Source organism: Hyperoodon ampullatus, assembly GCF_949752795.1.
Source record: "Hyperoodon ampullatus genome assembly, chromosome: 12".
Classification (NCBI taxonomy): Eukaryota; Metazoa; Chordata; class Mammalia; order Artiodactyla; family Ziphiidae; genus Hyperoodon; species Hyperoodon ampullatus.
In genome coordinates this window covers 6675157-6700061 of record NC_136925.1, presented here as the reverse complement: position 1 = coordinate 6700061, position 24905 = coordinate 6675157, and the positions used below count along the sequence as shown (strand labels likewise).

The window sequence follows — 24905 nt, the reverse complement described above, 5'->3', positions numbered from 1 at the left end:
ACTCCAGGCGTATCTTGTATTTTTCCTGCGTCATCTCTAGAATCAGTCCTTTTTCCTGGGAGCTCTGGCTCCTCGTATTGGAGAATGATTTCTAGAAACTAAGCTCTGTTTGTAGGTGGGCTTGTTGCTGCTGGGGTATCACTGCTTCTGCACCTTCTGAGGACACACCCGTAGCTCTGTATACTAACCCATGGAGCAGCATATCTATATTTGTTTCTGTATCTATTAATCTGTATGTGTATCAAATAAAAGTTGGTACTGATATCTCTGCCTCTAATCCAGCACCACTAGAATGAACAGTTCATTCTAGCTTTCCTGTCTTGTTTTTTTATAACTTCTTTTTCTGAAAGGGAGACACCTTGCTCCTATTATCTACTATTTATTTACTTATATTTACATTATACTTGTAAAGAAGTTTCAGATTTACTCATGATGACTTGTTTCCTCCTGTTTCATGATATTTTGGGTTGTAAACTCATTGTTTTTGGAAACTTTTTTTGAGGCATTGAAATTTTATTTTTTTTAGAGAAGATTTATATTTGATTCTGCTCGTCATTTAGAGGTTTTGGTGATTGTTTTTTTGCCTTTACAAACAGTTTTTTACTGTGGAAAAATATACGTAACATAAAATTTATTGTTTTAACTGTTTATAAATGTACAAGCGTAGATTGGCATTAAGTACATCCATAATGTTGTGCAGCCATCACCACTATCCATTTCCAGAACTTTTTCATCATCCCAGACAAAAGCTCTGTACCCATTAAAAAATAACTCTGCATTCTCCTCTCTCTCCAGTCCCTGGTAACCTCTCTTCTACTTGTTCTGCATTTGCCTATTCTAGTTACCTCATATAAGTGGAATCATACAATATTTGTCCTTCTGTGCCGCTACTGTACTCATTGTAATGTTTTCAAAGTTCATCCATATTGTAGCATGTGTCAGAGTTTCATTTCTTTATGGCTAAATAACACTCCTCTGTATGTGTGTGTGAACACAGCACATTTTGTTTATCCATTCATCTGTTGATGGATATTTGGGTTGTTTCACCTTCTGGCTCTTGTGAATAATGCTGCTGTGAACATTGGTGTACAAGTGTCAGAGTCCGTGCTCTCAGTTATTTTGGGGTATATATCTAGAACTAGGATCACTGGGTCATAGGGTAATTCTGTGTTTAACTTTTTGAGGAACTGCCAAACATTTTCCATAGTGGCTGCACCATTTTATGTGTAACAAGCATAAATCCCACAAGCAATGCGTAACAGTTCCAATTTTTCCTCATCCTCACCAACACTTATTATTTTCCATTAAAAAAAAGCAGCCATCCTAACGGGTGTGAAATAGTATCTCATTACAGTTTTGCTTTGCATTTCCTTAACATCAGGTGGTATTGGGCATCTTTTCCGTGAGACTGTTTTAATTATGGGCTTTTCTGGGCCACGTTGGTTATGAAGATTCTGGTACCAAACCTGAGGAATTGTGAGCTGGTGTTTAGGAATTCCCTAAACATGAAGTGGAGAGATACACTTTATTTGTCATTATTAGTTCACCCCCAAACCCAGAGCCAACGGCAAGATGTCATAATTATCCCTACTGTCTCTTTCTTCAGTGAGATTCTTTTTTCTCTCCTCCACCCCCACCCCCACCCCAGCCCAGTTCACCCAATTGGATTGTCACCCTTCAGGTCTTCTGGTCTATGATCTGACCTTTCATTTTACTGAGGCCCCAAACCTGGTCTTCCCAGCCTCTAGGGCTCAGGTTTTTGTCATATGGCTCAAAAACAAATGCCAGCTTCAGAACTTCATTTATTTCTCAGGTTCCCACTTTATAGCTGTTTATGGCTTCGGGGTATTTCAGGCATGCACTTAAAATTTTTCTTAAACTCATAGTGAGTGTGTTTGGTGTTCTGATCTGGAGAGTTACTTCTAACATTGAGTTCACCCTGATGCTAACACAGAAAACCTTGGTTTGTCTCTTTTCTGCTAAAAGGCAGAGATGACTGGTTGAGGTAAAGAAAAGGCTGGTGGTCTGGATTTAGTTCTCATAAATAAGGCAAGCAAATTAACAGGTACTAGTTTCTAGAACCAGTGATCAAATATGGTGGAGATGCAGGGTTGATTTTTATGTATTTCATATTCATGTATCCCCATCCACATTTTTATTATATTTTACTGATTTGAGCTTTTTTTTCTGTAGCAGACTCACACATATGGATGAGTGTAAATTAGCAAAAACAGATTTTAATGTGTTCTTTTTCTCTTTAGAGGAAATAGTCAAAAGGCAAGCAAATTAAAAGAAAATCCTGACTAAGCAAAAAGTTTGGGAAATGCTCAATTTTATTTTGTATTGAATGGCTCTATTAATGAATACTTATCTGAGTTTGTTTTTATTTCAGCGTTGGCTAGATCAGAATCTAAAAAAGATGGAGGATTTAAAAGAAATTGGAGCTTTGATGGAGAAGAAAGTGAAGGAGATACAGATAAAGAGTAAGAATTTTTTTCCCCCTCAGATGTTTTATAAGAATGAAACTTTTCATTAGAAAAACAATTTTCTTCCATGGAAATATTTTTAAGAGTATGGTATTCTTAAGAAAACATTGAACTCTTTTACAGTAGTATTAAGGAAAGAAAAAGTAATTCTTTTATTGGTAGATAACTTTGTGGTTATATTTCTTCATCTTTTGAAATGTATAAATATGTGCATATAGTACATGTAACCTTATAATTAAAAGTTGACCATACTACAGGATTCCTATTAAAGGAATTGTTCTTTAAAAATAAAAAATAAAAAAATACGGCATTCTGTTCACGTAGTGATTTGAGAAGCCACCATTTATCAGGAGTAAATGAACTACGTTATGATTCCTGAAATTTGTAAGAAAGTTTAGTGTCTGTCTTTCCAGTTGTGACTCACCCTGCCCCCCACCACATTCATCTTAGATTGCTAACGGAGAAAGCAGAAACCCTGTAAATGATAAACACAGGTGTTGACCCAGACACACATTAAGCAAAGCGTTCATTACACTTTGTTAATGTACTTGGAATGACTGCTGTACATTTTTAAATAGTTTTAATAGAGCCCTTTGCATGTCATGAGATTTGTATTACAAATTTAGTATGGCTCTTAGTTTCTTAGTTGACTGATCTGGTTTTCCACTGGCCAGAGCAAACAGCAAATTAAGAGACACACAAATATATACACTAAGATTCTACCAAAACTGCAAATATTTTTTAGAAATTTTACACACGAAGTCATTCAGAGTATATTAGCTAAATATTGTAGGTGCTTCACTTCTGTCTGGGCAACAGCTGCATTCATCATTACCACTTTATGTGCCTTCACCTATGAGATGTTGAACTGAAGTGAAGTTTTATTTGAAGAAGAGCTTTGAACTGGTAAGTTTCTCACTCGAAATTGGTATTTTATGGTTTTCCTTCTTTCATTTCTTTTTATTTCTGATTATATTTTATAACAGACATTTGTTATTTATGTAGTTTTGAAGAATTGGAATTAAATCTGAAATTGAGTAGACCACTTTTAAACGTTTTTTTTTTGTTTTGCGGTACGCGGGCCTCTCACTGCTGTGGCCTCTCCCCTTGCGGAGCACAGGCTCTGGAGGCGCAGGCTCAGCGGCCATGGCTCACGGGCCTAGCCGCTCCGCGGCATGCGGGATCCTCCCAGGCCAGGGCACAAACCCGTGTCCCCTGCACCGGCAGCGGCAGGCGGACTCTCAACCACTGCGCCACGAGGGAAGCCCAGTATCCCACCTTTTAAGCATTTTTATAAAATGTTTGCAGGAGAGAATTTTTAGCATTAAAAAAGTTGGGATGTATACAAACAATAATGAAACAAACATTTTACATTTTTGTTATAAATAGCTAAGATTTTACTAAAAATAGCTTAACAGAATTGTCTTCAGAAGGGTGTATTTTGACTTTCTTTGTTAGAAGATTTGTCATGATTATATAAAAAAAATGTGTCTTTTAAGGTGCTACCTATCCTGTATGTTTCACTTATGAATTGTACTCTTTGGTTTATCACTATGTTCAGATTAACATGAACTGTTAATAGGTTTATCGGTTTTTTAGAATCAGACCAACGATTCTCAGTAAAGGGTTGATACTTCCCACAATGGTAGAGGTATAACTATTTTATTGGGTTAATACCATGGCAGTTACTTTCTTTTCATTAACTAAAGTTTTCTTTCCAGTATGTTTCTTTCCCTCTACTTTGTTTTTCAGCCCCTTTCCCCTAATTTAAAATACAAGACAGAAAGGGAAAATGAGTGACTATTTATGAAATCCATAGTTAAGAAAAGTAAAATTATGTGTTCATTAATGGCAGAGGTCAGGAAACAATGGCGCATGGGCGCAGGCTGGCCCATCCCTGGCTTTTGTTATAATTTTGTTGGAACACAGCCTCACATATAGTCTGTGGCTACTCTCATACTACAATGGCAAAGCAAAGTGGAATAGTTGCTACCAAGGCTGTATGGCCTGCAAAGTCTAAAATATTTACTGTCTGGCCCTTTACAGAAAAAGTTTGCTGATCTCTATATTAGGTGAGCACAGAGGCTAAACTTCTGAATTTAATGTATGGGTTGTAATTGTCACTTAAGGCTTTTTCCCCTTTATTTTCTATGTAGTGAGGCAAATCTACTCAGTGTAGATGAAGATGAGGATTCTGAAACCTCAAAAGGAAAAAAGGCAAGTGTTACTTTTTATTTATTTTTTAGGTTATATACTAAAACCTAAAGCTTCAAAAGAAGATTTGTATTTTTGATTGTAAGTCCCAACCACCCACTTTCCTACCCCAAAGGCAAATGGTATTCCCAGTTTCTTGTTTATCCCATCAGAAGTATTTTATTTATCACAAAGAAAACATATATTCTCGCCCCACCTTCTTTTTTATTTATTTATTTTTTTTGCGGTACGCGGGTCTCTCACTGTTGTGGCCTCTCCCGTTGTGGAGCACAGGCTCCGGACGCGCAGGCTCAGCGGCCGTGGCTCACGGGCCTAGCCGCTCCGCGGCACGTGGGATCTTCCTGGACCGGGGCACGAACCCGCGTCACCTGCATCGGCAGGCGGACTCTCAACCACTGCGCCACCAGGGAAGCCCTTGCCCCACCTTCTTACTCTTTCACTGTTGGTATTATATTGTACACGCTTTTCGTAATCTTACTTTGTAAAATTAATATATTTCAGAGACCAACCATAATAGTTCATTAAAATCACCCTCATTCTTTTCAGTAGGTTCATAGTGTTCCGTTGTATGATGTACTGTTATGGTCCAACACCACCATGTGGAAGGATCTTTATGGTGTTTATTATCAACTTTTTTTCCCCACCTAAAATAATGTTGAGTAAATTAGCCTCTATATGGGTTATTTTGCACACGTACAAGCATGTCTGCAGAATGAATTTCTAGAAGTAGAGCTGCTGTGTCAGGACAGATTTCTAATTTCATTATACCTGATTTGCACTTTTACCAGCAATGTCTGAGCATGCCTGTTTCCCCTCACTTTTCTAACAGTGTTATCCTTTTGGTATTTGCAATGAAACATAGTATCTCAATGTAGTCTTAATTTGCATTTCTTTTATTATGAGTGAGGTTGAACACCTCACTCATAATATGTGTAGTCCATTTATTTCCCTTTTGATAATTGTTACTTAATATCCTTTGCCCATTTTTCTATTTGGTCTTTAGAATATTATTGATTGATAGGAATTCTTTTTATATTGAGTTTGAGACCCACATTTTTGACATCTCTGAAATCTAACTAGATGTAACTTACAATGATGGCATGACATAGTTTAGTTAAATTTTTTTTTTTGCACATTAGTACATAGAATAATGCATCTTATAATGGTTTCTTAGATTTGACAACATATGGTATTTTGGAGAAACTGGCCCACTGCTGTGATACTAGTTACTAATTCTTAATTTTATTTTATTTTTAAACTATTTATTTATTTATTTTTGGCTGTGTCTGGTCTTAGTTGTGGCACGCAAGGTCTTTCATTGCAGCGTGAGGGCTTCTCTCTAGTTGTGGCACATGGGCTCCAGAGCACGCGGACTCAGTGGTTGTGGCTCACGGGCTCAGTAGTTGTGGCGTGTGGTCTCCAGAGCATCTGGACCCCGTAGCTGCAGCACTCGGGCTTAGTTGCCCCGTGGCACGTGGGATCTTAGTTCCCCGACCAGGGATCGAACCTGTGTCCCCTGCATTGAAAGGCAGATTCTTAACCACTGGACCACCCAGGAAGTCCCCTACTAATATTTTAAACTAGTTTTTTTCACTAGTCTTTTGTCTTCACTTTTGGTGGTTATTGCCTTGGAGAAAAGATATTTTATGTTGTCAAATATAACACTTTATTTCTTCATAGCTTTTGGGTTTAGTGTCTTGGTTCCTAATGATGTTAACTTAGTTACTCACTTGCTTTGTCCTATTAGACAAATTAAGTATTTTCACAATACCAATACAAATATAATTACTAATAAAATGATTTAAAAATTTTTTCGTTTTATTTCCTTGTTGGTGTTGGTGGCATATCTCACTAGGTATATCCCACTAGAAATGTATATTTAAATTACTGTGTTTTAAAGTCACTTGAAATTAGTTTTTCCTGGTTTGTAATTCCACCAGCTGGGTGACAGTTAGGTTTATTTATTTATTTGTTTTAAGTCTGTTTTTTATTTTGAGGAATTGCTTTTTAACAAATGTTTTGGACTTAATTTGTTTTATAATTATGCAAAAGATGTTTTCATGGTTCCAAAGTGAAATCTACAAAAGAAATTTTATTCAGAGAAGTCTAGCTTTTGTCCTGATTCCCTCTCTCCCTTTCTCTTTAACCTGCGGGCAACTTGTTTCAAAAATTATATGGCTTAGCCTTCCATTGTTTTTGTTTATTCATTTGGTTGTTTTTTAAATATTAGAATATACCCCCCTTCTTGGAGAAACTCACCACATTGTTTAGCACCTTGGTTCTTTTTTACTTGGTAATATAGTCTGTAAGGTGGCTCCACAGCGAGGTGTTTCGAGATCTTTATCATCTGTTTCATTGCTACATCGTACTCCAGTGAATGGATGTGCTATAGATATATAGATATTCAGCTGATGAGCAGAGGTTCTTCTCAGTCTTTCGCTGTTATAAATAAGTAGTGCTTTTTTCTTTTTCTTTTTCTTTCTTTTTTTTTTTACCTGGTACGCGGGCCTCTCACTGTTGTGGCCTCTCCCGTTGTGGAGCACAGGCTCCGGACGTGCAGGCTCAGCGGCCATGGCTCACAGGCCCAGCCACTCCGCGGCATGTGGGATCTTCCCGGACCGGGGCATGAACTCCTGTCCCCTGCATCGGCAGGTGGACTCTCAACCACTGTGCCACCAGGGAAGCCCAAGTAGTGCTTTAATAAAGCCTTGTGCTTATACCTTTTCACATCTTTACAGTGTATTTTAGGATAGATTTCTAAAATTGCAGTTGCTATTTCAGGAGGTAGATTTACATGTGATTTTGCTAAATATTTCCAAATGCCTCATTCATAGGAATTAGCAGTAGCCATAACTGCTAGCAATGTATGAGAGTTTCTCTTCTAACTTTGGGGAGTATGTGGTCAAACTTGAATTTTTGCCAATCTGACATAGTCCCCTCTTCACATATTTCCTGTACTTACAGTTGAATAGTATTTTAGAGAGTTTTAAAGTTACTTTTTTCTCCCTGTCTTTGTGGTTGTTTTTTTTTTCCCCACAACATCTCTATTTTGACATAATTTCTGGAGTTTATAGAATTTAAAGTTTTTCTCTTAGTACTATAAAGTTTTTCTCTATAAGGCTACTCACACTGAAAAACTATAAGGTTTTTTACATTGCAGTTTTCTTTAGCTTTTATTTTAACATTTTGATTCCTTAGAGTGGGGCTATTTAGGTATTCTTCATGTGGACACAAATATAGTGAGCTTTGTAGGTAAAAGTAAAAGGTGTTTTTCATCATGATCTTCTGTGACATTGGTCTTTAACTTGAGGGGGGGGTTGCTTGCAGATGCCCTTTTTTTTAATGTTGATACTTTAAAGTAAAATAAAACTTACATGACACTTATGTATCCTTTGATCTCTAAAGATAATTCATTATTGATACTCGGCATCATCTATCTTAACAGTACATGTACAACAACATTGTAAGTCAACTATATTTCCATAAAAAAAACTTAAAGAAATACATGTACCATTTCCTCTTTAACAGTTGGAAATTTATATTGTTCCTTTTTCTCCTTAAATTCATATTTCTGTTCAGTCTTCCCACAAAATTTTAACATTATATGTGTATTTTAACTTCACATGATGTATTTTTATGCAATTGAAAATCTTTTAATTACTCTATCATACTGTATAGATATATATTCACTGAATAAAAAGATATACATTCACTGAAATTTAATATTAAATGATCTTGTCACTAAAAGTTCCAAGTATTAATTTCTTTTGCTGGATTGAGTTATCTTTATAATTACTAATAAACATGTAATTTATAATTATTAAACCTATTGTATAGAATTATATTGGAAATGTATTTCTTAAAGTGATGGTGTTGATGTTTTCCTTCCTTATTCATTTAGTTCATGTATCCATAAATAAATGTTATTTATTGGTCTAATAAAACTTTCAACAGTGATTTTCTTTTTAAACTTTTTTTAGATATAAGTGCTGAGAAATCTTGGTCATATAATAAATAGATGGATATAGAAAGAGTTTTGCTATAGCATTATCATTCAGTTCTTTCCTTTTGAATTAAATGGCAGGAAAATTACCTAGCAATGTAATAAAAGTTTAAAAGTTAAAAATAATTTGTAATCCAGCCTTTAGATTTATTGTCTTTCTGAATTTTGGGGAAATATACTGGAAAAGCTTTATCAAGACTTAATGATTGGCTAGTAGTTATACTTGTTACTTTTAAATTCCTTATAGATTCCTATTTTTTAACCAGATAATCTCAGAAATAATTGGAAAAAATAAAATCTTGTTAATTTTTAATTGCTTTTGCTAATTCTTTTTTGTAAAAATACTTTTGTAAAATATTTTGGTTTTTTTGTATATTTTCTTTAAAAGAAGTGCATATTTAACTCTTTTGATCTATGGAAAATGTCTACATATAACTTACTTGACAAGGCCAATCCATAGTACAGCCAGTCAATTAAATCAAATGTATTATTTATCTATAATAAGTAGTGTTTTTTTTCTGTTTTCATTTCATATATACATGTTAATCTGCATCTTCATGATGACATTTCACTTTAGAATTCTAGGCAGAAAAATGCAGCCTTGGTTTTGACCTAAGTTTTTTTACCTGGTTGTAATAAAGGCATGCAAATTTAAGGGTTTGTTGGTTTTGTTTTTGTTTTTTTAATGCTTTCTTTGAGTTGTTTTCACATGATTTGTTCCTTGGGGCAGTGCTTTTCTTGATAATAACTGGAGTAGACGATACAAAGTCATTGAATGCAAATTTTCATTACTTTTGCTTTTCCATTTTGCATTATTGTTATATTAAGAAAATCTTAATTTGGTCCAGAACACCCAGTTTCTAACCTGTGGTTCACTTTTAACAGAAATATATATAAAACAGGGAAAGATATGAAGCCCTACTACTATTTCATGTGCCAAAAGAGATTCCAGATACTATTATGTCAAATTGTTCCTTTCAGGAGTATTTTAGACTCTAGTACAATAAATGAGAATTATGTCTTTTGTAAAGTGGAAAAAGGTTTAGTGTGAAAGTGAAGATAGGAAAGGAGATATTATATGTACCTTTTCTACAGATGGGTTTTAAAGTAAATCAATTTAAGAAAGTGTTAAAGTGGAGATTGAGGATTTAGGAGTTGATTTTCTTAAAATTATCCATACCCATTTGTCCCTTAGAAAGTCTTTGTGTATCCCAGGGTTTTAAATATCCCTGGATTTTTAATGGCTTGTGAGTAATACGTAGGTCCATATGGAACATTGGTTTAAACTAATATAGTCCCTTTTTTGCATTCAAAAATGGTCATGGAATTAGGAGAAAGCCTTTATTTTTGTTCAGAGTGTCTTAGTGTTCCCTTTCTCTTCCACAGAATAATCTCTTTGCCTTTGGATTTCTGCAGTTTCATTATGCCTCTTTATATAAAGGATGTGTATCTTTTATTAATTCTGAAAAAATTTTAGTTATTATCTCTGTGAATATTGCCTTTCCTCATTTTTTCTGGAACTAACTTTTATTAGATATAATAAGGCCATCATTTTTTCCATGTCCTACGTATATTTTACATGAAAAAGAAAAAAAGAAAGGATAAAGAGCAAAGAAAGAAATCATGCCTGTACCATATCCTACATGGTTTCCTCAGCTTTGTCTTCCAGTTCACTAACTTATCTTCAGCTGTATCTAATATGCAATTTAATCTATCCATTCTTTTTTTTTTAATTTCAGTGACATCATTTGTAGAACTTCTGTTGGTTCTCTTTCAAAATTTTTTGTTTTTCATAGTGTCTAGTTCTTTCTGTACTGTTTCAGTTTCCATTTTTTTTTTTTTTTTTTTTTTTTTTTTTTGTGGTATGCGGGCCTCTCACTGTTGTGGCCTCTCCCGTTGCGGAGCACAGGCTCCGGATGCGCAGGCTCAGCAGCCATGGCTCACGGGCCCAGCCGCTCCGCGGCATATGGGATCCTCCCAGACCGGGGCACGAACCCGTATCCCCTGCATCGGCAGGCGGACTCTCAACCACTGCGCCACCAGGGAGGCCCTCCATTTTGTTTTTAAGAATTTCAGTGCCTTTAATTTATGTTTTTAATGTCTCTAATCATTTAATAGATTCTTTTAGGTTATCTTATTTTCTTATTTTAGGTGCTAAATTTCCTGACTACTTTTTTGTTTTAGTTAAGTTGGCTTTGTGATGTGTGATAAGTTTGGGTGGAAGGTACCACATGTTGATAACTTTTGTACATTTAGCAGTCCCAATGAGATACACATTCATACAGCAAATATGTATTGAGCACAGTGTTCTAGATGATAGAGAGCAAAACAGACAAGTTTCTTATTTCTATGGAGCTTATATTTTGGTAACTGGCTGTTTATTAGTTATTTATTAGTTATTAATGATTAATGTTAAAACATAAGGGTTGACAAACCAATGCTCACAGGCCAAATCTGGCCCACAACCTATGGTCTATGAACTAGAATAGTTTTAACATTTTTTAAATGGTTGAAAAAAATCAAAAGAATACTGTTTTGTGACATGTGAAGATTATATGAAGTTCAAATCTTTATCCATAAATATTTATCGGAAAACAACTGTGCTTATTTGTTCATGTATTGTCTATGACTGCTTTTGTACTATAAGAACAGATTTGTTTCAGCAGAGACTGTGTGACCCACAAAGACTAAAATATTTGCTGTCTGGCCCTTTACAGAGAAAGTTTGCTGACCCCTGTATCATTGTTTATACTGTGTAAATATTTTCTGTACAGATTGATATCCAGTTGAGGGCAGCATAGCTTTTTTGGATGGCTGGTATATTAGAGTAGTTAGGCAGAATATCAGATTTTAGGTCTGCTTGCAACTATCTACTCTATAGGATGGTTGTGAGAATTATGAGAACATGTAATCCACCTAGTACTTGGCACTAGCAAATCTTCCATAAATAACAGTGTTACTGAACCTTTGTAAGCTGGTTTTCCTTTTCAAATAATGATGTGTTTATAGTTGCTTTTCTGATATCAGTTAAGGCCCATGTTTATAGTTTTATAATCATGTGATTGTTTTGTGCTAATCCATTTGTCCACAGGAGTTCTCCTGATGTTGTGCTTGCATTAGCTAGAAAACTCTGTTAGGCTGCTAAAGAAGGGATTGGAGGGGAAGGAAAATTAAAGTTTTTCAGGGGCCTTTAGACTGAATATATCATCTTCTCTTTAGTAGTAGTAGTGCTCTAATCTGTGACTTAGCCATAAAGGGTTCAATTTTTACTTGTTTACACCTTATTTCTCCCAATAATTTGATGTAGATTACCAAGAGCACAAATAAAATGAGAGAAAATAAAAATTACTAAGATTACGTAAAGAGACGTAGATGTGCCACACATCTAATATAATTTATATGTTGTATTTTAATTCAACAGGTATCTCTAAATTTTCTTGCACCTGGAATTATGTCCTATAGGTTTATGACTGTGTGAGAGGAGAATCTTTTACAAATGTACATCCTGTGATTCTCCTGTGGAGTGATATTCTCCCCCACCACCCCAGCTACTTTCTAAGTATAGCAAATAGTAAGGAACCTTTCCTAAGGGAATTTGACAATACAGTAAAAGTTTTTCATGAGATATCTGCAAACCCAGAAGTACTGGTTGTCTTATTGCTGACTGAAGTGCGTGTAGCTTTTGATAGTACCCTAGGGCAGCAGAACTGGGAAATTTAAGAATTTGCCTTATGCAAATCTTGCTCTATTGATGGGCTTGGGGTTGTCTATTGCTATGCCTAAATGCTTTCTTAAAAAGAAAATTTGGAAATGTTTAAGCACTTGATCAGAAATATGTTGAATTAGCTGAATTATATGCCTATATATTGGGTGAGATAATTTTGGCTTAACCAGTTCTTAAGAGGATGGATTAGCTTTCTACATTTATATAAAGGAATTTTTAGTGCAGTTCCTTTGATTATTAGATTTTCTGTATCCTAATGATTTTGAGTGTTATCTGGAAAAACATAGTTTGGTTTTGCCTCTTGTTAAGAATTTATATGTCTACAAATAATACTATAAAAATTCCTTATACAGTGTAGTATGGGAAAGCATAGGCTTTGGAGTCAGGTCAGTACTTTGTTTAAATCCTTTTAACTAGTTTGGACAAGTTACTTTGCTTTTTAAGCTCAAGGATCTTTAATAGCATAGGGGTAGAGTTTCAGTAAAGTTTAAGGTGGTATATGATGGAGAGATTTTGTTGGAGAAAGATACTTAAAGTGGCAAATTTGAGCATGTTAATCCTGTCACTCAGTAGCATCAAGTAATTGACCTGATACTTTAGGTGCAGTTTCTGAATCCCAATCTGAAGAACTACTGAAATGTATAAAATATGGAGATTAAATGAGATATTGAATATAAAGTAATTAGCATAATGCCTATCCATAGTAAGCACTCAAATATTAGTTGTAATTATCTATATACGGAGGAATTAAATTATATGGTTAGTCTTTAATGGAAACTTTTGCTTCCCAGATTCTTTTTTTTTTTTTTTTTTTTTTAATTTATTTAATTTTGGCTGCGTTGGGTCTTTGTTGCGGTGCCTGGGCTTCTCATTGCGGTGGCTTCTCTTGTTGCAGAGCACGGGCTCTAGGCGCACGGGCTTCAGTAGTTGTGGCTCGGGCTCTAGAGCGCAGGCTCAGTAGTTGTGGCGCACAGGCTTAGTTGGTCCGCGGCACGTGGGATATTCCCAGACCAGGGCTCGAACCCTGTGTCCCCTGCATTGGCAGATGGATTCCTAACCACTGCTGCCACCAGGGAAGTCCCGCTTTCCAGATTCTTAACAGGACATGTATCAAAATCACGTGCAGCACTGGCTCTCCACTGTTAGTGTACAGCAGAATCACCTGGAAGGTTTGATAAAACAGATTGCTGGACCTTACTCCCACAGTTTCTGATTTAGGAGTTCTGGAGTGGGGCCTGATAATTTGCATTTTAAAGTGTTCTAGGTAATGCTGATGCTGCTCCTTTAGGGAACCACACTGAGAACCATTGACTTGGGGCATTTTTGCAAAATAACAAGGAATAGGCCAAAGTCACAGTGACTGAATGTCCTAAAATTTCAGATCAATGTAGCTTAATGACCAATTGTTTATGATAAAATAATTTATGGACTTTCTAATTGAGGATATCTGTGTTTCTACTTGAGTGGGAATTAATAATTACTGAAATCCTACCTATTTGTCTGTTCCAGAGCTAGGCAGTTTGTATATAGCTTTGTTGATGCATAAAATAACCTCGTGATTATAAGGAAAGTTACCTGGCTAGGAGACAATTCTGTTTGATTCCTGAGTTATCTTTCTACAATAACACTATGTTTCTGTGAAAAAGGGTCACCAAATGCAGAAGTGATTGTATTCTCTTTCTGATGGAAATGAAATAGTGTGATAACCCCTTTTATCTTTATCCCCTATAGTTCTGTTCCTGTTATCAGTTGTTTCTCTTGGTTTTGATCACATTGTCATCTTTATGAGCTTGCTTATGATTGGTAGATATTGCATATGAAAAATCACAGAGATAATTTGAGGCCTAGGATAATATTCCCTTCCTGTAGGGATAACGTTTACTTTTGGCTAGTGACCAGGAGGAGCATTAGCAGTCTCACATCACCTTGATCCAGTGGCTCTCCAAACGTAGTTCCCTTTTTAGCAGTATCTGCATCACCTGGGGACCTGTTAGAAATGCATATTCTCAGGCTCATCCCAAACCTCCTCAATCAGATTAAACTGTAAGGGTTGGACACAGCAATTTGTTTTAACAAACCATCCAGGTAATTCTGGATTTACTCTAAAATTGGAGAACTGACTTAATTGAGTTGGAGGTTGAGATGAATGGAAGCTGGATTTATAGTTGTAATTCACCCTTATTCATAGGCTATATCCTCATTCAGATTTTGAGGTGTTTATGAGGCAGTCCATACTTGGTGGATGTTGAACTCTGCTTTTGTCTCCCCAGTTCTCTGAGTCTTCTGGGAGTTCAGCTTAGCTTCTCAGCTTCTCATCTTCTGCAACTCCAGAAGTTGCATCTTCTGGAGACAACAGGTGTCTCAGAGAAAAATATGAATCTGGGCTCAGATCTCTGAGTTTCTTGTCCCTGATCTTAATTCTTAATTCTTCACTGCCTTGGTAGCTCTCGGGTGCTTCAAACAGATTTTCTTTTTTTAAGAAAATTTCTATTTTGTCCAGCTTTTCTGGTTTTCAGAGAGTAGAGGGAAGATTGAGCTGCATTATCTAATCTGCCATCACCATAAATGAAGGAGTCCGAAGTACATGGCTGTAAAAGATTTAGAAGTAAAAAAAGGTCTCAAGATGACAAGCAGCATTTTCAAAATACAGCTTTTTGGAGTTTTGTGATACAGACATGCCTAAAAACAAGAATGGTGCTGGCACAGTGAGCTCTTCTCTGGAAGACACTTTTTGTGGGAGATATTTTTTTTTAGGGAACTGTTAGGTTTCTGTGGGGATAATTGGTGGGGCTAAAAGCCAAGTTATTATCTTCTTATGACTACATTTTCTTGTAAAAGAGTAAAAAATAAAATATTAGACTGCTGTTTCAAAACTGAAAGTAGGTAAGAATGATTTTTAAAATGTTGTTTTGGGTAAATTATCACTAAGAACTGAGGACTTTTGTCTTAAAGAATCTGAAAACAGCTTTTAAATGTCTTGTGCAAAGAATGTAATAAAACTAGGTTTCTTTGTTGAGAAGAACTTCCCAAGGAATGAGCCATCCTGCTGTCATACTGTAATCTCCGCAAAGTGATTGTTATTGATATGTTTGTATTATTATTTTCAAGTATGAAAATATGAAGACATTATCTCGGTTTCTGTGTTTATATAGAAACTTTGATGCTAAAGCCCAAGTCCTTGTACAATGACAATTTACTGCCATATTTGGCTGTATTGTCCTACAGGTAGCATCAAGGCCTGTTAAGCAGGGGAAATGTTTATTTTTTGCTTTCAGTAAAGATCTATCTTAAGATCCTCTACCTTATCCCTTCTGTTTTTCTCTTTTAATTTCTTGGGTGATATTGAAATGAAAAGGAAATAATATGATAAACACCCATGTTCCTACATATTTATGTTGTCCTTAAGGGGGAAAAAAAAGTATTACAGTTGAATTACTCTTAGATCTGTGCCGCTGCCACCCTTCTCCCCATCCCCAATATCTGGTACATTTTAATCGCTTTTTTAATAAATGGGTTTTCAAATAATTGTTGATAAATTATCTTATTATGTTGTTTATTGACTTTAACATTTATGGTTTTTACAGTTAAATCGTCAGTCTGAAATTGTTGCTACTAGTCCTGGTGATCCCTGGAAGACATGTGTAAAACGAAGCAGGAGTGAAAGCTTAAAACCTTTGAAAGGCAACCCAATTGGACTTAACATGTTGAGCAACAATAAGAAATCGAGGTATAGGCACTTTGCCACACATTCCTACAGAAAAGATAAAGAGTTTGACACCAAAAACTAATTGGCCACTCCAACTTACACCTTTTCTTTTCACTTTGTCAGTAGAGCTAATCCTACACACTGGGCATCTTTGCTTTGAATCTTGGGAATAGGATTGATTGCAGTGATTTCTTGGTTTGGAATAAAAATATTGAAAGAAAAATTTCTGTAGACTAAGATTTCATAAGATGAGCTTGCTTTCATGAAGTTAGCAAAATCTTGGTTATAATATTAGAGGTAGGTCACGTCTCCTTTAGGGAATACTTACCAGGATTATCTCAATGAGGGACTCTTTTTTTTTTTTTTTTTTTAAGATTTCTTAATTCCCCTTCTCTTCTAGATATAACTCATCTTTCCTAGTGGTTGTCATAGTGAACCACTATTACTGATACAATTGGACTGTTACATATCCCAGAAATAGGGTTGAAGTCACTATTTTATTTCTACTTTGTCAATTTATAGACAAGTGAGGTACATAAAGGCTAAATAATTTTCAAGTCAGTGGTAGCATCGAAAGTAGAATTTAGCGCTTTTGATTTTTCTTTATAATTAACATTGAGTATTATTTTGGCATATAAGAAAACTTGTGTATACTCATAGTACATAGTTTGTATACTCATAGTACATAGATAGTCTTAAACAGAGAGTAAAAGGAGGAAATATATCGGGATTCATTGACAGGAATTCTTACGGTATGAAGCATTCACTTAGGATTCCTGATTTCTGTTCTAGTGTTCTACTCTTTACCTTCTTTCCTGAACTGGATTGGAAACATTTCAGAGACAAATTCAGAAAGTGGAAAACTAACGGACAATGTAACATGGTCAATGGGTTTACGTCTAAAAAATTTTCTTTAAGTGTTACAGGATTTTGTGTGTGAGTGCTTAGATTTTAAAGGGCTTATTTTGCATAAGTGCGTAATTTTTCCCTGTTTAAATTATTCTTTGTTTCTTGACTCCGCAGTGAAAATACACAAAATGCATCATTATGTTCTGGAACTGTAAGACGTTTTCCTCATGCTAATGCACAGATAGCAATAGTAAAAACAGCAGCCCAAAGGTAAGGATTCTGATTGCCTTTGTTTAGTATATATACACCATCCTCTTTAATAGGAGTTTTTCGCTGCCTTTTTTTTTTTTTTAAACCTTTTTTTCCCTTACTTTGTGGAACTTTACTATGTTTCCATCGTCTCTAAAGAGATATTCATGTTTCTGAAATAATTCATGTCCTAGAATTTTTTTATTTTATATCTGCTTTTGAGTAAATCACATTCTGTAAATAGAGACATTTTAAGTAAAAGCTATTCTATTGCATTATGTTTCTGTTAAATTAAGCTGATTTTTACAACATTTGACAGAAATCTTCAGCTGGTAGTTTAGTTCTGATGAGTAAAACTACAGTTATTACCTTTCTTTGTAAGGTTTATAAGATTTCATAGCATCAAAGTAAATCACATTATTAGTTTTAAATGTTTGAGAAATTTTTGTTTTCATAAATTTGAATGTTCTCATTGATCATGAAAGTACTACTTGAATCTTGAAATAATGAACGTAACAGTGTAATGCTTGGTGTTTTTAAATGCTTTTGAGGTTTTTCATAACCATTTTTGGATGGTTATAAAATTTCAGTTGAATTTCAGTTCTTCGTCAGTTTCAGTTGACCAAGAAATCTTAGGCTCCAACAATTAGAAAAATAATTTATCTCTTTATTTCTTGCATTTTGAATAGTTGCATAAAATTTTTATAACTAGTAAAATTTAAAGATTTTTTTTAATATATGCTAGATGTTGTTCTTCATTTTTTAAAATGTTGATCTAGACTGCTACTCATTCAGAAAATGTGTCCTGACTCTTACCCTTGCTGTATTTGCTATTTATGTAGATTTGCTATAACAGAGATTTTCAACTTAAATACCTTAAGTCATTCTCATACTTTAGGACAATAAGAAAACCTTGCCTTTGCTTAAATGTATTATTTTTCATAGTTTTGACATAAGATATTTCAGAAAATCAACTAAAAAGATGGAGAAATTACTATACATACCACAAAATTGGCTTGCCTTACAAATCAAGCTTTCTGGCCTACATGTGGCACAAACATGAGAACAAACAATAAAAGGAGAGTAAGTAGTGGGAGGGAAGAAGGATAGACACACTGTTTCTCACACACTGATCACATTGATAGAATTCATCGCTAAGAAAGATCTGTCTACTTGCTATTCTGAAAATGTGGTCTAAGTTAAAGTACTGATTTATATTCAAGTGATATATTCTACAGCCAAAATTATTATTGGTTTAGAAGTTATCTACCAGTTTAGAATTATTTACACTATGCCTTATTCTCCTCATCCCTCCTTTCTTCATTGGTAATGTTAAAAAACTGATTCCAGTTTGGGAATTGGTTTGTGTTTTGTTTTGTTCTAGGTCCTGGCACATCTTATACCTTGCCATGTGTATCATTGCTCATCTGTATAAAAGATTAGATTCTGTTAATAGGAAGCGGTATTTACTAGTAATATACTGTTTCTCTCTCTCACACACACACACACACACCTAATTTAATTTGTATTTAAAGAAACAATCTATTAAGGAAAACAGATTCTACTTATGTTTGTCTCTTATAAAATAAACATTTCTTAGTCCTACTGCAGTGTGACTGTCATTAAAAAGATTTTGAAGTTCAAATACCAGTCATTGAGAGTTTTTCCACTTTTCTTCCTTCAAAAATATTGAGTGATTTTATGCTACATACCAGGCATAGGTACAAAGTAGTCAAAGATGAATATGACAGTATTTGCCTTGAAGCTCAAGTGTGGTTAGGGTAAAGGACAGAAAGGTAAACAAATGATTACCTGGTGAGTGCAGTGTAGAGATATACAAAGTATGTGTAGTACTGTTTACAGAGAAGGGAGCAGTGAGGAGTTCACAAAGGAAGTATTAAAGAAGCTTTGAGTGTTTTGCTAAAAGAGAACACTCCATGCATTAGGAACCACATCTTCAAAGGCATGAAAAAAGCCTTCACCTGAGATGATTGCTACCAAACTTTTGGTTTTAATTAGTGTAGTGTTGGCACAATTGTCAGGCCTCAGATGAGGATGAGCACACTGGCTTTTACATTTTCTCCTAATTTTTCGTATTTTCTCAACTCTTAATTTGAAATTATTAAAGGAAATGCCACCAGTTGGTAATTCACACACATAATCCATTACTCCTGGGGTGAGTGGTATAACTTGTCTTTTAAGTAAATCAGACCTGCATTTTGAATAATTTGTAAGATATGGGAACAAGTGTTTCACACGTTTTTAATCTAAAAGAAATGAGTATCAGATCAGATTAGCTGCTATTTGGAGAATATTATGATTGCAATCAGTTTTCTTACTGCTATTCCAAATGTTAATTTAATTCATATTTAAAAGATAGATTGTTTATATACTAGCAGTGATGGAGGAGGATAGTATTAGTATGGAAGAAATGAAATGCAGAAAATTAAAAATCTTTATAACTATACCATCTCCACTCCTAACTTTAACCACACTTGGAAAAAGAGCACATTTACTAGTTTATGTTTTATTTACATTTTCACTTTTTTTTTGTTGTTTTTTATTGAGGATAGGTAGAAAGACTTAAAAGGACCGTAGGGGGAAATGAATGTCTACAAAAGCATATATAATCCATAAATGGGAAAATGGGCTCCTGGAATAAGCAAGTTTTAATTATTAATGAAAAGCACCACTTTGAAAGAATGTTTGAAATCCAAAATCAGGTCATGGGTACCAGAATCAATCAGTCTATCTTTTTTCTTTCCTTTTTTTAAATTTTAAGAGCAGAAATAGTCCAAAAAGAATGTAAGTCGACATTTTTACAAAGTCCTACGTTATTGATAATGGCTTCCCGTCTCATTTTTTAAAAGCTTTTTTCTTTCTTCTTCTTCTTCTTCTTTTTTTTTTAATATATATAAACTCTTCTAGGGCAGGGCTTTGGTAATAAACACATATTGAGGAGTATTGGAGAATTACCATAATGTATAAATTAGATATAGTAAGTGCATTTTTCTCAAGGATAAGAGAAATGAGGATGGTGTATATATTTTTTGGTTTCGTTTTCTTCCTAACTCCCTTGGTTTATTGGAAAGAACCAAACCTGTTTCTTCTACTTCTACTCTGTCTTCTACCTCTTTTACTCTCAACAGGTGAGTTTAAAGAATAAAAACAAGAGAGTACTAAACTCTTCTCACTTCTTGAGCACAACAGTGTAGGGTTGGGAATGGCTAGATTAGGTATTAACGTCTAATTTTTTGTTTTTATTTTACTTTTCCTGGAAATATTACACCATAAGAAATAAGTATATAAGAATAGACAGACTATATTTAAACTTTTATGTTTGTATTTTGTTTCACTTTAATAGGGGCATGATAATTTTCCTTCATTTTTCTGTCATTTGTCCAACATAAATTTATTTTATACAGATTATCCCATTTTTAAAATAGCAGAAGTAAAATTTCAAATGTGGTATTCGTGTAAGTTTATAATAATTCTTTTCCTTACTATTAAAACTTTTCTTAAAATGTGTTTCTTTTCAATGTTGTTTATGTAAAACCAACTTACCATATTATTTTTCCTTAATTTGCTAGGATTAAATTGATATTTTACTGTGTACTTCACATGATAGGAATATGAGTTAATATGGGGACTCAGGGATTTTTGTGAATTATGTTTTGCTTACAGTTCTGAATATTTAGTTTCTTTTGTAATAGGAATAATTCTAGGATGTGAATCTTATTCTAAATTGAGGGTTTTATAATTTTACCCTTGAGTACTTGATATTGATAGCTTTTTAGATTTTCCATGAATTGTGGAGAAGGGTGGACCTTTTATACATTGGACTTTTGGTTAGAGGCCATGATTTTAAGTCCCAGACTTTTCTTGTGTCCCAAACCGTGTACTGTATTTGTATTTAATCTAAAGCTTTTGTGCAAAAGTTTCAGCCTTAAAAAATTTTTGTTTTCTTACTCAGAAGCAAATACAGTTGGACTTCTGTATCTGGGGGTTCCACATCTGTGGATTCAACCAAGCACAGATAAAAAAAAATCCAAGGAAAAAATTCCAGAAATTTCCAAAAAGCAAAACTTGAATTTGCTGGTACTCAAAACTGTTCACATAGCATTTACATTGTATTAGGTATTATAAGTAATCTAGAGATGATTTGCAGTATATGGGAGGATGTGCTTAGGTTATATGCAAATACTATACCCTTTATATAAGGGACTTGAGCACCCACTATTTTGTTATCTGCCTTGGGTCCTAGAACCATTCCTGTGCAGATAACCGAGGGATGACTTTAATCACGCCTGACAATGGGATTGGGACCTCTAAAAATTTTATAACTTTTAGGAAGTTGTATTGTTCCTTGAAGACAATTTCTTTAACCACTCTAAAATAACGTATATCCTCAAATGTTGGATGGTTAAATAAAGCTTTTTCAAGAATTTTTCAATCTTTGTACATACTTTTTTATTCTGTAAATATGTTTAGATATAAATTATTTTCTGTACTGACAAAAATTGAAAGCCAACTTACATATCTGACAAGATTCAAAACACTAGTATATAACATATATATAATGTGTTTAAAACAAATTAATCACAGAGTTTTGCCTTATTGACTGCAGTTACTAAAACTACAATGATATATCAAAAATGAGGTCTTGCCTCTTACATTTTTTTTCTTTTTCATGTTTTAAGCAGTCTGGACCGAAAGGAAAGGTAAGCTCAATATTGATGAAATTAGAGCATGGATACAGCAGTAAAATACCAGATTATTTATATGCTTTGAAGAATGTCCATTGAATTAGAGTTCATCATTAAGTTTATTAATTATTTTAATAAAAAGGAAACTAATAGCACAACATGATATTTGACTTATGTGGGTAATATTTCACCATAATTCTCAATATATATATTTTTTTTCCATGAATGATTATTATATATTATACTGATATGTAACTACTTTCATTTTAAAAATAGAATATTTCAGGATCTTAGTAGTAAAATTGTTTTCAGTTGCTTAATTTAAATATTTCTTGTATTTTAGTGGTAATATTTTTGTTTTATACTTTAGTAGAGTGAGGGGAAAAATAGAAGTAGAATACCCTTAAGCTTGGAGTTAAAGCTCTAAACATCAAAAATTTGTGACAGAATTTTATGATCACTCTTTGTTCCCTTTGTAATAACACTGGCAAATTCATCATCCTTTAGCAGAAATGTTGAATAATGTAAATAACATGGAAACAAGTTTTTAAGAACACACATTTCTTAGAATAGTGAAATGATTGTAGTTGTTCTAAATCAAATGCCCATAAGAATAGCTCCTCTCCTCAATGTATGTATGTGGAAATTTTTGTGCATGTGCATATCTTTTTTTCTTGCTTCCATGAGTCTCAAGAACCTTTTATGAATTCTCCCCTCCCAAAACAGGTAAACAGCCCTTGTTTTAAACCAGTACTTTCATATCATTGGCGATGGTCAAAAGAAGGGACATTCTATAATTTTATTTAATTATGTAACTTTGACTATAATTTTGTTTAAAGGTATAGAGGAGGCAAAGAGGACAACTTGCAGTATTTTATAGAATGCTATATATTCCATCTTACTTCATGAACACCAGGTTTCTGAACTAAAGATGATCCTGTCAGCAAAAGATTTAGGCATATTTTATAATTCTGAAATACTTCACAGTTCTTACCTGGTTGAAATGAATGTGCAAATATTTTACTACCTTCCTCCTGGGAAAGAAAAATTATTTTTCTATTGTGTCTGTTTTTCTCTTTGAGTAAATTATTATTTCTTGTCAGACATAGATGAGTCATTTTATATCTTTTGAATTTTTAATTCATAAGTGACTATATTTTGGGGAGAAGATCATTAATAAGATGTTTTTAAGTAACTATACAGTCACACGTGAACCAGACTGTTGTTTTATAGAAATAAACAAATTCTTTCCTTTATGTTGTAGTACATAAAATATAGGTACTGTTATATTATCAGAATAGTATAAAGATCTTAGATTATTCTCTTACAATAGCCTTGGTGGGTTTATACTGATTTTTTTCTACTGTTTTGGCTTCTAATGCATATTTCTGTTGTGGAAATTTATTCATTGATACATTCAGCAAATATTTCAATGACTCTATGTGCCAGGCACTCTTCTAGGGGCAGACAAAAATCCCTACTCTCTTGGAGCTTATATTCCTGTTGGAATAATACTGGAATAGAAGTCAGAGATGTAGAATTAAGTAACCAGCATTACCAGTAGGCACATAACTTACTCTAAAATGGGGATAATGATATTTGTCCAATTTTAAAGGAGATTTGTGAAGAACAGAGATTTGTTCTGTTATGAGATAATTATTTGAAACTGACATATACACTGTAAAGTTTGAAATTTCTGTAATAATAGGTGCTGAAATTCTTTGTCTTTTTGTACCAACATTACCGCCAGGGGCTAGGCGTGAAGCAGCAGCTATTTGTAAAATATGTTATGATGAATACACTGGAATGCTTTATTCAGCAGCTTAGTTACTTACTGTTAGGTTCAATTTAGCCCATCAATCCTTTGGAATCTCACCTAAAATTATTTTATCTTTGTGAGAGATAAACTAAGAAGAACTTTTGTGTCAGTAGATTTTACTTTGTAAATTTTTTTTACGTAAGCCATTTTTCCTCCCTCATGAACAAAGCCACATCTTTTTTTTCTGACCTTTGAAAAGTAATAGAAAATCTTTTATCTTTATCCCTTAACACGTGAAGGACTGTAAATCTCTGATCTAAATGATTTCTTTAAAAGAGGATGGTTTATCTAATAAACAAAAGTTAGGTAGTTGTGGAAGGTTAATCTTTTCCAGGTTTTTTCCCTTTATACTGTATACTGGTCACAGTGAGGTATATTTTAGGTTTAAAACCAAAAAGCTGGAATAAAAATTAAACAACGACACTAAGGTCCAGAGCTTGCAAACTTAAAAACTGTGCTGCCATTTTTCTTTGTTGTGGGTGACTTTGACAACTTGAATGACTTGAATTCTTTTCTGACTCTTGGACAGTTGGGTTGTGGATATAGTGTATGTGGTAGCACCAGCAACCTAGAATATTTAATCTGGTATTGGAACTTTTTTTTTCCTCCTTAGATAAAGACAGTTGACCTGTTATGAAACTGAAGCACATAGTAATTTTCAAATTAAAAATTTTTTTAAATATTTTTATTGTAAATATGTGAGTATCGTAGAGAATTTTGAAACAACAAAAAGATACAAAGGGAAAAGAATACAATAAAAGACATGAAACACTAGAAATGTTTACTTAAAGCGGGTATTTGAAAAGACAAGTATTACAATGAAAGATTTTATAATTTTTAAAAAGCTCTTATAATCGAAAATTACATCATTAGTATCTTTATGCATTTCTTTCCAATATTCTTTTTCCTGTGTACTTTTAAATATACCTGATACACGCAGTCATAATAAAAGTACAGCTGCATATTCTGAGTTTTCACTTAACAGTATGTCCTAGCCTTTTCCCCTGTTAAGTTGGCTTCTAAAAATGATTTGTAATGATTATGTAATACCTTGTCCTGCAGGTATACATAATTTATTTACCCATTAGTCCATTTCTTGTTGTTTTTCACTGTTGTATATGACAGAGGTCCCCATCCTTTTTGGTACCA

The 24905-nt window shown here is 34.0% G+C and overlaps 1 protein-coding gene across 3 annotated transcripts in view; it reads left to right on the top strand.

The window, feature by feature from the left end:
• SENP6 (SUMO specific peptidase 6) overlaps window positions 1–24905 on the top strand; it is a 109796-nt gene that overhangs the window by 19718 nt on the left and 65173 nt on the right. For 2 of the 3 annotated variants that reach the window (XM_079716177.1, XM_079716175.1), the window contains exons 2-6: window positions 2393–2483; window positions 4643–4703; window positions 16012–16154; window positions 17157–17252; window positions 21932–21952. In XM_079716177.1, coding sequence (XP_079572303.1) covers window positions 2393–2483; window positions 4643–4703; window positions 16012–16154; window positions 17157–17252; window positions 21932–21952 — 412 coding nt within the window. The remainder of the gene's footprint in view (window positions 1–2392; window positions 2484–4642; window positions 4704–16011; window positions 16155–17156; window positions 17253–21931; window positions 21953–24905) is intronic. The other variant, XM_079716176.1, reaches the window with a different exon arrangement.